Source organism: Cupressus sempervirens, chromosome 4, assembly GCF_028749045.1.
Source record: "Cupressus sempervirens isolate cs-2001-9-10 chromosome 4, ASM2874904v1, whole genome shotgun sequence".
Lineage (NCBI taxonomy): Eukaryota > Viridiplantae > Streptophyta > Pinopsida > Cupressales > Cupressaceae > Cupressus > Cupressus sempervirens.
Genome location: NC_143121.1, coordinates 840113166 through 840128308, shown reverse-complemented (window position 1 = coordinate 840128308; position 15143 = coordinate 840113166). Strand labels below are relative to the sequence as shown.

The following is a 15143-nucleotide window of genomic DNA, read 5'->3' as shown; positions in this document are numbered from 1 at the left end:
ATTGAAAAACCCTAGCTGCCATTATAGAGACCTCTTCTTTTCTGGACTGGTTCTTTGAGTTTGCTACGGTGATGTTTTCTTGTTTTGGACACCATTCTAGAGTCATTGCATTTGAAGTCTTGCTTGGATCTTGGGTATTTGAACATTTTTCTCAGTTGTTACTAGATATTTGTTTGTAATGTCATGACTCGAGAGTTCTTATGGCAGCTTCAACTAGGTGTTACTATGCATTTTCTACGCTCGTAAATCTGAAAATCGCTCTGATAGATATGATTTATTGTTTCATTTGTTCCAAAACTCTTATGGATATTTGGTTTTCTTTCTTCACTCTAGCTATTGTAATGTTTTGTACTAGCAATGGAATATATAAAACACGATTAGCAAAAACATCAGTTTCTATGATCTTGAAATGGGTCCATATGGTGTGGGAGGCTACCTTGGAAGTGGGTTGTATGGTAAAGGAAGAGATGTACAGATGGAAGGACAAATGAGTCCGTATGGATTGAAGACCATATAATGGCAAGTGGAGGGATGTAGTACAGTGAGGTTGAGGGTGGGAGTGAAGGTACGGTAGCTTTGGAGGCCATACGATGTAAAAGGGTGGCCGTGCAGTGTGAAAAAAAAGGTTTGTGCGATGGCTTGAGGAGAGCCATACGATGGTCAATGAGGGCATACAGTGGTGATGGACTGTTGGTGTACAGGGTGAACGCCAAGGTGGTCGTACGGTGTGTTATACGACTGACGGATGAAGGATGGGAGGGAAGTACGGTGGTGTGGAAAGATGGTATGCCGTACTGGGATGTTCGGATGCCGCACGACTGGTGTTTGAGCCTCAACAATGAATGCAAATTCATTCATACAAAACACAAGTAGATTAGATACAATATTAGAAACTTGAATACAAATGATCCTTCAATATATGTGACAAAAATGGTGCTCCAATTTGCTAGATCCGAGCAAAGTGCTATAGGCGACGGAATAGGGTGAGGGTTGAATCCCACCGAAACCGGAAGAGTCGAGTAGGGAAGATCTTTCACTTCCAAAATGGCAAACAATAGAGAATCCTAACCAAAATTTGTAGTACAAAGAAATAATCCAGAATGCATGCATAAAAACTACCTACAAGCCATGCTCAAATACCCATCGGGAAACTTTCCAAGGGTGTACAAAGATAGCCAACGGCCACACAAATTACGGAAACAAAAATAAAAATGGGTCCAAGATATATTAAATCGATTAGTCCATTAACAATAGTTTGATTAATGATTTATTTTATAATGGGAATATTACAGTTCTCCCGTCCCAAATTTTGCTTGTCCTCAAGCAAATGCAACGCCGGGTGCTAGAGAATGTGCTCGCCCTCCCACGTCACATCATCCAATAGCAGGTGTTTCCAATGTACCAAATATTCCTTCACGTGCGGTTCCGTAAGGTCTTCTAGCGTACTTCGATGATCTTGGCTGGTTCCAATATGAATTTTCCTTCTTCATTGACCGGTGGAAGGTCTGTGGCTATCGTGACATTCTGCCCCATGGCCTTTTCCAGGCATGAAACATGAAAATCATTATGAATATAGCTTCCATCCAGAAGTTCCAACTCGTAAGCGACTTCGCCAATGCGGCAAACTATGCGATAGGGACCATAAAATCACAGCTTAAATTTTTCTTTTCCCTTTTCCTTCAATGAGGATTGTTGATATGGTTAGAGCCTGAGATAAACCAGGTCCCCTACTTCGAAACTCCTCTCCATTTGATGTCTGTCGACATACATCTTTTGTTGATTCTATGCCCGTTGCAAGTTCTCCTTCAAGTATCATAAGATGTCCTATCCCTTCTGAAGCCAATCCCTTGCCCTTGGTGCGTGACTATCTCCCAACATTGTGTCGATGAAGGAGAGGGGTTCAAACCCGTACAGAGCTTTAAATGGTGTCATCCCAATAGACATGTGATACGTGGTATTGTAACAATATTCTCCTACGTGTATCCATTTGACCCACACCCATTGTTGTGTCGAAACATAGTTTCAAAGGTAACCTTCGAGCCACTTATTCACAATCTCTGTTTGTCCATTTGTCTGGGGATGGTAACTCGTACTTGGTGACAATTATGTCCCTTCCATTCGGAATAGTTCTGTCCAGAAGATACTGATGAATCGCCTATCCCAATCACTAACAATGTTTCAGGGTAACCCATGCAAACAAAAGACTTCTCTAAAAAATAGCTCAGCAACTTGTGCCGCTTGAAAATCTGAGGGGATGATGAAGAAATGTGTGTACTTTGTCAACCTGTCAACCACCATGAAAATACAATCCTTTCCATTCACCTTGAAAAGCCCCATTATGAAATCCATCAAGATACTTTCCCACTTATGTTCTGGAATTGGCAGAAGTTGCAATAACCTGGCAAATAGAGTATGTTTGGATTTGTTCTGCTGGCAGACTGCACACCCTCTTACATACTACAACATGTTCCCTTTAAGTCCTTTCCATGAAAACATCTCCTGGAGACTTCTGTATGTTTTGAGGAAGCTCGGGTGTCCTGCCAAGTGTGAGTTGTGTACCTCCTTCAGGATTTTTTGCTTTAAGTTAGATTCAGGCACTAGAAATATCCGACTCTTATAGTAAATGATTTCATCTACCATTTTGTACCGATCATCCTTGGCAATGTCATCCATTAGCTCATAGGCAAATGTGTTTTGGAATATTCTACCAACAAATGTGCTTTCAGTCGGCTGAAATCTGAGTTAGTAAGTAGACGAAGGGTTTTCTAATGAAGGCATCCACAACCACATTGTTCTTTCCTTTTACATATTCAATGTCAAAATCAAAGGCCTGAACCTTGCTTACCTATTTCTATTGCCTCTAGTTCAAATCCCATTGCTCTAGAAAATATCTCAAACTATTGTCATCCGTGCGGACAACAAACCTGGCACCTACCAGATACTACCAGAACTTGGTTAGTGCATGTACGATGGCTAACATCTTTTTGTCGTAGATGGAATAGAGGCATTCTGTTTGTGTAAGCTTCCTACTCTCATAAGCTATGGGGTGTCTATCCTACATCAATACCGTGCCAATGCCTTCTCTGGATGCGTCGCACTCAAAAATGAACTGTCGAGTGCAGTCAAGTAACGCAAGTACGGGACAAGTGCTAATTGCCTCTTTCAGCTTATAAAAAATGACTTGTACCTTTTCATTCCACTGGAAAGACCCTTTCCTTGTCAGGTCTATTAAGGGTGCGCTAAGCTAAGAGAATCCTATAACAAACCTCTGGTAATAACTACATAGTTTGAAAAACCCTCGCAAATCCGAGTTCTTTTAGGGGAGGCCAATCAAAGATAGCCTGAATCTTCTCCTGATGATCCTGAACTCCATATTTATTAACAACATGCCCCAAGTACAATATTTTTATCATATACTGAATTCACAGTTGGATTGCTTGGTGAACAAGAACTGCTCCTCCATGATCCTTAGGACTTCATCCAGATGCTTCAAGTGCTCCTCCCATGTTCTGCTATAAATAAAAAGATCATCAAAAAATACCAATAAGTACTTTCGCAATTGTTTGTTGAAGATGAGATTCATGTATGGTTAGAATGTAACAGGTGCATTTGTCAATTCGAATGGCATGACCAAAAACTCATAATGCCCATAGTGACAATGAAAAGTTGTCTTTTCCACGTTTTCCTCCCTCATGCAGATCTGATGGTATCCGGAACGGACATCAAAAATAAACCGTGCCATGCAATTTATCTAGTAACTGATCTATCCTTGGAATGGGATATCTATTCTTCTTTTTTTTTGTTCAATGCACGGTAGTTCACACACATGCGCATCGTTTCGTCCTTCTTTTTGACCAATACCACTGACAATGCGAAAGGGCTAAACTAGGAGCTCACACTGATAGAGGGAGTTCTCATGGATGAGAATCAGAATCAAACTAAGGATATTATCCTTACTTTTATTTTGTTCTAAAATTTCATTGTATTATGACATGTTGTGTTGCCATCAATGCCAAAGAGGGAGATTGTTGAAAACAATTGTTCAATTGCATATTGTCTTTGATGTTACACAAAATGTCAAGCCTTATCAAGCAAGTCAGTGTCTGTCGAGCTCACTCAAGCAATGAAGACAGTTTCATGTGTATGCCGAGCGTTGCAATGATAACTAGGTTCAAAGTTAGTATCTACCGAGCTCACTCGGGCATTGAAGGAAATCCAGTGTTAACTATGATCACTCGGTTACCAAAGAAAAGTTGGCAAGGAACAAGTGTTAACCAAGCTCACTCATTTACAAAAGAAAAGTTGGAAAAATCCAATGTTAACCTAGTTCACTCGGCTACCAAAGGAAAGTCTTTTCTAAGTTAGTGTTGACCGAGTTGGGTTAGCCAACAAAGGATTTTCCTATTACAACATATTGAGCCTGATGGATTTATTTGTTAGTTCTAGACGACTCAAGGGTTGATTATTGATTGTTTAAAAGTGTATTCAAGCCAACTTGACAAGGTAATTCATATAAGTATAAGGTCAAGTTGAGGATTGAAAGAGAGAATGTGTGGAAGAGAAGAAGATGAATAAAGGAAGCGAATTACAAGGATAGCAGAGTATCCGAGTTGATCGAGCTACAAAGAATATTCTGATCAAGGAGGATTAAGTAATCAAGTTAGAACAGAGATTTGAATCAGCAAAGATAGTTGCATTAACAATTAGGTCAAGTTATTGTTACTCTCTAATAATTGTAGCAGTAAATCAAATCTTCTAACAGATTTAGCCTAACAGCTATTTGGCAAATCCTCTAACAAGGTGACATTTCTAGATTAAAGTGTCTAAAGACCTCTAACAAAGCCACTCCTAACAGGATGATCTAAATCTTTTAATAGGGTCACACCTAAGAGTGTGTTTTGTAAATTTTAACAGAGTTGGCTCCTAATAGGGCTCACTTCAAAAAAGTGAAAAACAATAATTGTTAGTGTAAATAATTAAAGACAATTCAAGACTATGTCAACAAAGCCAATCAATTGAGATCACTACTTAAAGATTGTGGTAATCCCATGAAGGATGATGGATTGATTCATCACATCTTGAAGAGGCTACCTTCAGAGTATGCATCTTTTATTTTGAATTACAACACTCACAGGTTGACCATAGGAAGTGCCTTCACTAAGCCTACATTTGATACATTTGCAGAAATGTTGATGTTGGAACAATCCAAGTTGATAGATATGGGAATTCTCAAGTCATCCAAGTCTACAACATTGGTGGCTAGTAATGAGAACCAATCAAATAAAGGTGGAAAAAGTTTTACCAACAACAAGAAAAAGCAATGGAAGCAAAAATCACAATCAAGGACACAACAATCTTCCTCCTCACAACAAGGCAATTTTTTTTCCAACAAGAAGGGTAACAACAACAAGAAGGATAAACTATTTTGTGCATATTGCAAGAAACCAAATCATGATGAGCATCATTGCAAGACTAAGAGAATAGATGAGTTGGAAAACTTACTTAGCAAGAACAAAATCAATGTGCCAAATGCTTCCAAAGATTCAAATCCATCCACTTCAAAGGGAAAAGGGCAAGCATTTATGGCAAGTTCAAGTTCTTCAGAGGAATGGATTCTTGACTCGAGTGCCTCATATCATATGGGTTATTCAAAAGGACACTTCTCTTCATTGAAGTAGTCTAAGGTACCTCACATCTTTGTAAGGAATGATACGCAGGTGGAAGTTGAAGGGAAAGGACAAGTTGAGATGGAAAATAGAGAGTTCAAAGATGTTCTCTACGTTCCTAACCTTAGCACTTATCTCCTTTCATTTTACCAATCACTCACTATGGAGGTGGCAATAAAGTTGAGTTCCTTCCTAATTCAGTAATGGTGTGAAATCTTAAGGATGATTCATTGGTTGAAGTGGGTAAAGTCAATCATGACACAAGGCTTTATTCTTTCTCCCACTTTGTGCCTAAGTCTCCTTCACATGCCTTGTTGAAACATTCACAATCACAAAGTAAATTATGGCATGAGAGGTATGGTCATCTAGCCTTCCACTATCTTCATCAACTTAGCTCAAAAAATATGGTCAAAGGTCTACCTACAATCAACTTTTCTACAAGTGAATGTTCAACTTGTTCAAAGGATATGCATCTAGAAGAGAAGATTGACGAAGGGAAGTCTTGGAGAGCATCAGTTGTTCTTGAGTTAGTTCACATGGTTGTAGTAGACCCTTTTTCAGTGACATCAATTAGCAAGGGTCACTGTGTCCTCACTTTCATTGATGACTTTTCACACTACACATGGGTCTACTTACTTAATTACAAAAATGAAGTGTTTGATAAGTTTCTAGCCTTCAAGAGCCATGTTGAGAAGCAATCAAGGAAAGCCATCAAGGTTCTTCGTATGGACAATGAAAGAAGATATGTGAACTCAAGACTTAGAGACTTTTGTGAACTTGAGGGTATTGATCTTCATAATCCTATAGCATTTTTTAGTGCACAAAAGACAAGTGTTGCAGCAATGAGGATTCAAACTCTTTAAGTCAATGGCAAGCTGCATGATTCAAGGTAATTCTCTTGATCCATCACTTGAAGTCGAAGCTATAAGTAGTTCCAATCACATCCTTAATAGGTCTCCTCATAATGCCTTAGATGGAATGACTCCTTTTGAGGTATGGTGGGGAAGAAAACCAGTTGTGAAACACTTCAGAGTTTTTGGTTGTCTAGCATGGGCACACATATCTTCAAGGGAATGCAAGAGACCACCACCAAGGCCTTGTACTTTCATTGGAAATGATGAAAGTGTTAAGGCATATAGACTTATGGACTCCAAGACTCGTGAGATATTTATAGAGACGAATGTTCACTTTGAGGAAAGTTCACCTAGCTTATCCTCTAATCCTCTCCATACTTCATATATTGTGAAACTGATACTGACAACAGCGATAGTGATTCAACAAGTTCAGCTATGGGGGATCCTATTGACAGATGTAGGATGAGGTTACAACACAGCACATTCCACATGCATACATTGCTACAGTGATAGGTGCATGTAATTCAGTACAGTTGGGTACACCTTGTCTTCCAATTCCAACATCAGGGGATGACTACATGTCAGATATTTCAGGCTTGTTTGTTGAGTCCTACATAGCAGATTTGGGAGACATTATAGATGATATACATCTTCTCTTTGATGAAGAAGATCCTTCTTTAGTTGTTGCAAGGGAATACTCTAACCCTCTTGTCCATTCTCTACATGATTAGTCTTACAAGGTTGATATCATTGTGGATCCTTATGTACAGCAGTTGCAGGAGGTCTCTTTAAAATTTGCGGAGACGGTTCTTTGGGATATGTTCTACATCCACCCTTGCCAAATCTAAACATGTTCTTTTCAGCAATGTTGGAAGGGGCAACCATCAGTATCGACACAGGGAGAGTTGAGTAGGTTTTAGAGACACCATTCATCTTAGGGATTATTTTTACACATTGGGGAAGCATCTCATATGTACCTATGGCATTGTTTCTTCCTGAAGGGAGGAACATTATTCAACAGTCATGGATCAGCTTCTATATTCATCTTGGAGCAGCTATCACTGATAGGCATTCTACATTTGGGAGAGGGCGAGGGGGAACTACCTTGTCTCCTTTCTTCTTCTTCTTCTCTCTTATTGGGGGGGGAGGGGGGGGACCTTTTCCTCTTCTAGGATTGTGTACTTCTCATACTTCCGTATTGTATATACATGATGTATGTTGTAATGGGGGGTCTTAATTACTCCATCCATCCATGCATCTTGTTTCTTCATCTCTCTTTTTGGGGGAGGGTTTTTCCTATGAGGTTTTCCCTCTTTCTCCATTCTCAAAGAGATTGCATTGCATTTGTACATGGGTACAACATGGCCTAGTAGCCGGCACCCATTATGGATTTTCATTATAGCTTTCATAAGCTTAAGTGCATTCCCCTACGTTGCATTTGGGGGTGGGGGCGACAGGGGTGTTAGTGTAAATAACTAATTATTATTACACTTTACTTAGGTTTACTTAGGTTAATGCATTATTTTATTATTTATTAGTTAGACACCTAGGAGTATGTGTACTCGTATGAGTTGTCTTATTGACAACACAGGAGTTAGCATCTCAATTTAGCACATGGTCTCTACAACACAAGAGTTTGCATAATCAACTGAGTTGTCATGTAGACAACACAGTTGTTCGCACTCTCATTAAGCACATGGTGTCTACAACATAATTTTACGTGACACACCAATGTAAGTTTATCCTCTCATCATCGCACTAACTTCTGTGCTCAATGGAGGATAGCCCACTCTTGGTGGACATTGCTTAGTTGTGAGATTTATCATTGTGTTGACTCCTAGTCAGTCTAGAGGCCTTTATATTTAGGCACTCCTAGTGTATATGTATATCAATTAATTTTCATATTGTTATTCTAATCATACTTTATTGGTCCATATTGTGCTAGTGCTTGAGCTTCTTGATCTTGGGTGATTTTGCCCTAAGGCAAATTCTTACTATTAGCCGACTGGATGGTTCCGGCGGTATTTTGTATTCTGTAGCCGACGTCGTCGGTAAATAGTTTGTAGCAGATAGAATAATTGTGGCCGACGGACTCCTTCGGGAAGGTTCGGCGGTAGTATTTATATCCCGTTTGGGAGCATTGTAAATCATCATTCATCTACTATTGCGAATATTATCAAGCATAATGTATGTCTGGCATATTGCGAATATAATTCTGCTGTTCATGTTCATTGTCTATATGTGTTGATTTCTTTACCAGTACGGTAAACTAGATGAATGATGATTTACAATGCTCCCAGACGGGATATAAATAATACCGCCGAACCTTCCCGAAGGAGTCCGTCAGCCACAATTATTCTATCTGCTACAAACTATTTACCGACAACGTCGGCTACAGAATACAAAATACCACCGGAACCATCCAGTCGGCTAACACTTACAGTAACTAGTTGCAATCGGTGGTTTCCGCAAATTGGGTTTGCATGTTAAATCATGGTGTCTCATGTGTTTATGTTATTTGCTTTATGTTTCTGCAACTAAGTTAATTAAGGTTAATCACACTTAATATCTTAAGTTCTACATTGTTAGTATTAACTGAGTGATTACCGAGACACAATAATTCTTAGTGTAAACCAAAGCTATACTATGTTAACCGATTGATTCTGTGATAACCTAGTTACAGCAGTCTCAGCAAAGTTTTGGTTTTATATTATTGGCATCTTAAGGGACTTGGATTTGTTTTTTGTGATAATCGATTCACCCCTCCTCACTCAATTACTCTTATATTTCCAACACCACCAAGTAACATAGTGAACAGGATTAGATTTTACTCTGAAATTAATTATTTGTAATCAATGGTACCTATGTATTGTCTATGAAAATGGCCACTTCCTCATTAAAACTACAAGAATATGTGCATTGTTTGCAATGCTATGCTACAACAATGCGAACTCCCAGCAACAATTCCCTGTTACGTAGATTCAAACTGGGCCAGATAATTCAAAAATAAACTACTATCATGCATTACTCCATAGAAAAACAACCATTATAAATAAGAATATTATGCTTGATAGAATGCCATCACATTCCCACAATAGCACTTAATCCAAAATGGGGCAATGGATAAGTAGTATAAATAGTGCAACTGAAAGAAAAAGAAATAGCAAATTGTAACCAGCACCCAGCATGCTTGCATATCTTGCCATAAGATAATTTCTGTTATTGTTTACGAAATGACAATATAATAGACATTCAAAACCATACAAGATCAGTTTGATATAGCTTTCAAACACAAGCAACTTTTTCTTGTAATTTATAACAGACCTAGAAAACTAAAGAAAAAGAATTTATCCTACTTTGGCAACATTAGTCATTATCAATGACAACAACCACCTTTCTTGTTTTGAATTAGATCCCGAAATCTCTTCTGGTTTTCGGCGCTTCCACAAGATAGGTTCCATATAAAAGTTTAACTGCACTCAACATGTGACAGAACCACTACATATTAATAAAGATATTTAGAATTCAAGTTATTCACCATAAAAAAAATAATTTAACAGTGCCCCATAGAAAAATAGTTCCATTAGTTTTGCTAGATACATCCTTCTATTATTGCACTAACAAAATTATAAAAAATTGGCTAGCATTAAAATGACATTGTTTAATGTCCTGATGCTCTTTTCAGGTGGGATACTGGCTAAGACAAGAATCAATAAACTTTTGTGCTTATTACCCATCTTCTTCAAACATGGAGCCACATCAGATCTTCCTCTTTCAATCATCACCCAGACATATAAATCATACTTATTAAAGCCCTTCTCGTTAGAATTTACTGAGGTTCCAAACAATGAAAATAAGCTGCTGGTAATGCTAAGGTTTAAGGCCTAAGAAATTCAGTACCTGTCAAATTCATGTAATGACAAAGAATTACTACAGAAATGTGCAAAATAATTTCACTTAAAGACAAGAAAATCTGATTTATAGAAAAATAAGAGATCTCTAAGGACCAACCTGTCCTAATAATAAAATAACAGATTACCAGAAGTCAAGAATAACACATCAACTCGGAATACAAGGCTCTTTTTTTCGCAATTCAAAATTAATTATTGATTACTAATGAGATGTATCTTTTCTTCAAAAGAGTTCATATAGGACAAAATTTCACATAGCCATCTGAGTTCTTCTGTCCTAGGCAAATAAAGTGGTCATCCGAACCTAATCTCTATCTGTATGGGATAGGAATATATGTATTTAAGCAGCCTTCTCAAATCATACCTCTATCCATACGGAGTAGGAAATAATCTAAACAGACTAGAAGTTCTTCTTTCATCCATCCAGGATGGGTTCTCATAAGGACAAGAAATACTTAATGCTCTAACCAAAGACTTTCACTCTTTGAGACCATCCGACTCTGGAGTAGCTTGCAAGAAATTTCACAATCTACCCAAGACTATGCCAAGGTTCTTAGCAAGATTAGATAATACAATCTACACCCTTCATTGATTTCAAGCTTATGGTCAAGTGGTGACCATCGAGAATAACTTAAGTCATAAACCCCTTCTCAGCTTTCAGGCATCTAACCAAGTATAGGTACCTTCCTGAGAACCATTCATTTTCTAAGTCTGATAATTTTGAAGTTTATAATAGATGATGAATGAGTAATCACATAATCAATGTCCAAGACACCTATGCACTAGAGGCATCCTTCACCTTCCAGCTACCTACATACCCATTTCCATGGGATCAAGGCCCTTGGACCGCATTCACAAACAATGCGTAGCTCTATTTTTGTCTACTATGATTCAATGTAACTATTGTGAGAATGAAACCCTCTCAGGACATTATCTATTCCCAAACAGTTATTTGACATCATACACCTACTTGGGCGAATCAAGCTAATGGGGACACAACCCAAGAACAAAATGGACACAACAGAAAAAGGGAAATTGTATTAACTGAAAAATAAGCTAGTACATTCAGTACAGAGAAAATAAACTTCAAAACATGCCCTAAGGGCTTACAATAGCATAAATGTGGAGATAATTTCTCCTTTCAATACCTCCTCTCAAACTCCACTCCGAACTCCTTTTACAATGCCAGAAATCTCCTTAAATAGACCCCGGAGGGTTAAGGACTAGGAATACATTCTAGAAGATGCTAGTAGGCATCCACCGACCAAATAGAAGGCTCCAGAAGCTGCGTTAGAGGTCGGCGCAAATCTAGAAGAATCCAGAAACGGTAACCAAACTTTCGGGAGGCATAACTTTTCAACCGTAGCTCCGATTGACGAACCGTTTACATTTTCGGAAAGCTCTCGAAGCGCTCTATAGCACTATGGACCGCTTCGCTCGTCCCCCATTTTTCGGCCCTTTTCGAGGTCATTTAATGCCCTTAACTTGACTTTGAAGCATTCTTAGGAGGTCTCCACAACCCGAAAAACTGCAATAACTTTCAAACCGTGGGGCCTTTTGACCTGATTCTTTTTCTGGAATGCTCTAAATTACAATAGCATTCATCTAGCCGATTTACACTTCCTAGTTCACCAAAATGATGGCTCAATTACATACTCCTATTTTTTTGGGATTTACACGAACACTGATAGTGGAACTATGAGAGTTGGAACCTTTATTTGACCCAAATGGGTATCCAAAAATGAAAACACATGAAACAGAAACTAAGTCTAAGTATATTTTTTGGGTGACACAGAATTGCCCTTATACCTCTGGATGTTCCTGCATCAGACACCCAGGGTAGATTGAAAAGTGACCCTGTTACTTTATGAATGGTAGAGGAAATTGTAATAACCCCAATAGGTTATAACTTCTTCAAACACCAAAAATCTTTATACTTCAGTGGTTTGACATTTTGTCAAACACTTTGCAAGCAAGGGTCATCTGACTGATATAACTTTTCAGATTGCTGCAGTGATTCTTGTTTGGATTTGCCTCAAAGAGAATGCTTACAAAAGACTCCAAATTGTCTAAACAATGACCTAACATAAATATGCAACTAATTTTGACAATAGTGAATGCATATATGAGTTCTAATCATGAAGATGATCACCTATAGCCAACTGGTATTTTAACAAACAGTTGGTATGCAAGCTAACTGGCTGATAAGAAATGATATATTAACGCTCAAAGACAACTATTAATGACCAGCAATTGTATCTCCTTAATTGAGAATGAGTGTCCAATACAATATTCATATTAAGTTAGCCAAGACTCTTGGCATTTACAAAGATATCAAAATATGATGATTGCTGGTAAAATAAAATGCACCTAATGCAACACTAAATATCTAACTTCAATACTACCCTACAGCAGTACGCTAATCACATGCATGATTAAATACAACTAAAGCCATGGATTGCTGATACCATTATGAGGAATGTAAAAATGAATGATGTATCTATTAATGAATGATAAGTCTGATACGAAATGACAATTGCAACAGCACTCTATAGAGAAAGGCAACTATGAAAATACACATCAGACCTAACATATGAAGTCGCCTTAGAGCATAGATGTATTGCAATACCACTGAACAGAAAATAACCTCCTCAACTGCCCAAGTCGTGACTCTCTAGCTGCCGCCCCTGATTGTAGATGGATGTAATAATTTTCTTTGCTTTTTCGAATTTGCTTTTTCGGATTGCTTTTTTTTTTTTTGAATTGCTTTTTCGGCTCTGCTTTTTGGGCCTGCTTTTTTTCGGACTGCTTTTTCGGCCTGCTTTTTTCGAACTGCTTTTTCGGCCTGCCTTTTTCGAACTGCTTTTTCAAACTGCTTTTTCAGCCTGCTTTTTCGAACTACTTTTTCGGCCTGCTTTTTGTACTCAAATATTTTTTCTCAATGTAGCACAAATAGAAGACTGAAGTATCTTCCTCCCAGCTGCAATAATTCAAGTGATATTTCACACCCTCAAAATTACGTACCAATTGAGAGTTTTCATTCTCAATGGCCACAAATATTTTTTCTCAATGTAGCACAAATAGAAGACTGAAGTATCTTCCTCCCAGCTGCAATAATTCAAGTGATATTTCACACCCTCAAAATTGCGTACCAATTGAGAGTTTTCATTCTCAATGGCCAATTGTGACTATTGCAGAAACCCTAGGCTCCACAATGCACATCAACAAACATCAACATCAACAACAACAAATTTGGATGATTAGAATGAAGCCCAGGGTGCCTATTTATTCTTTTTCCTCCACTTTCTCCAGAAGCTTCTAGAACATTATTTTATTTTATCTATTAAGTGACTTTATAAAATATTTTATAATTCAAGTCACTTTATTAAATTAATTAAATATAAAGTTACCTTTTAATATTTATTTATTTGATAACTTTATAAATAATTAACTTAATACCATTTATTTATTTAATTAAAATAATTAATTAGTCATCCTCATAAAATATTCATTATTTTGGACAACCTAATTAATTAAATTAATTAAATCAAATTGCCTCCAAAATGGGGACATGACAGAAATCCCAAATGGGAAACTTCAGCTGCTGAAATCCAAGTTGAGTCCTCGATCAGTCGTCCTTTCCATTTGACCAAATACTCTTCATACTGCCTGTTTCTGGTACTCCTACCCACACGATGATCTAGAATGTCTTCTATCTCCTCCTTAGAAGCAGGAATTGGACATGGCTCTAACACCAGCTCCTCATCAGCACCATCATCATGATACTCTGTTAAATCTGCAATGTTGAAAATGGGAGAAATGTGAATACCATCTAGCAGCTCCACTTCATATGCATTTCCTGAGTCATGTTTCTTCAAAATTTTGTAGGGGCCAAATTTCTTCATTTTCAGCTTGTTGTAAGTACTGGCTGGAAATCTTTCTTTTCGTAAGTGCACCATGACTAGATCCCCTGCTTGGAATTTCTTATGTCTTCTCCTTTGATCAGCCCTAGCTTTATACTCTTGATTCATCTTGGTAATGTGTGCTTGAACCTCCTCATGTAGACGCTTGATATGTTCAGCAAATTCCTCAGCTTCAGTACTTGTCCTCTCCCCTTGTTCTATCTTCCTCAATTCTGGTGCAGTCCTTGGGCTATTCCCATATACAATTTGGAATGGTGATTTTCCAGTACTCCTATTTATAGAGTTATTGTAAGCAAACTCTGCTTGTGGTAGAATCAAATGCCATCCCTTGGGCTTATCCCCAACTAAACATCTCAACAAATTGCCCAGACTTCTGTTTACCTCTTCTGTTTGGCCATCAGTTTGTGGGTGATGCGTGGAACTGAATTTCAAGTCAGTTCTTAACTTCTTCCACAATGTCCTCCAGAAATACCCCACAAATTTAGTATCTCTGTCAGAAACTATGCTCCTTGGAAGACCATGTAGTCTTACCACCTCTTTGAAAAACAAGTCTGCAATATGGACAGCATCATGAGTTCTGTGGCATGGAATGAAATGTGCCATTTTGGAGAACCTATCAACCACCACGAATACTAAGTCATTACCCCTTTGTGTCCTTGGCAATCCAAGAACAAAATCCATACTTATGTCCTCCCATGGCCTTGATGGAATAGGCAATGGCTGATATAGGCCAGTATTGTGACTAAACCCCTTGGCAACTTGACAAACCTAGCAACTTTGTACAAACTT

At 38.1% G+C, this 15143-nt stretch overlaps 1 protein-coding gene across 5 annotated transcripts in view; it reads right to left on the bottom strand.

Annotated features, from left to right (window-relative positions):
* Nucleotides 1-15143, bottom strand: part of HEMG2 (Flavin containing amine oxidoreductase family) — a 346786-nt gene that overhangs the window by 190862 nt on the left and 140781 nt on the right. For all 5 annotated transcript variants that reach the window (XM_089827105.1, XM_089827106.1, XM_089827103.1 and 2 more), the window contains one exon: nt 9914-9993. In XM_089827105.1, coding sequence (XP_089683231.1) covers nt 9914-9993 — 80 coding nt within the window. The remainder of the gene's footprint in view (nt 1-9913; nt 9994-15143) is intronic.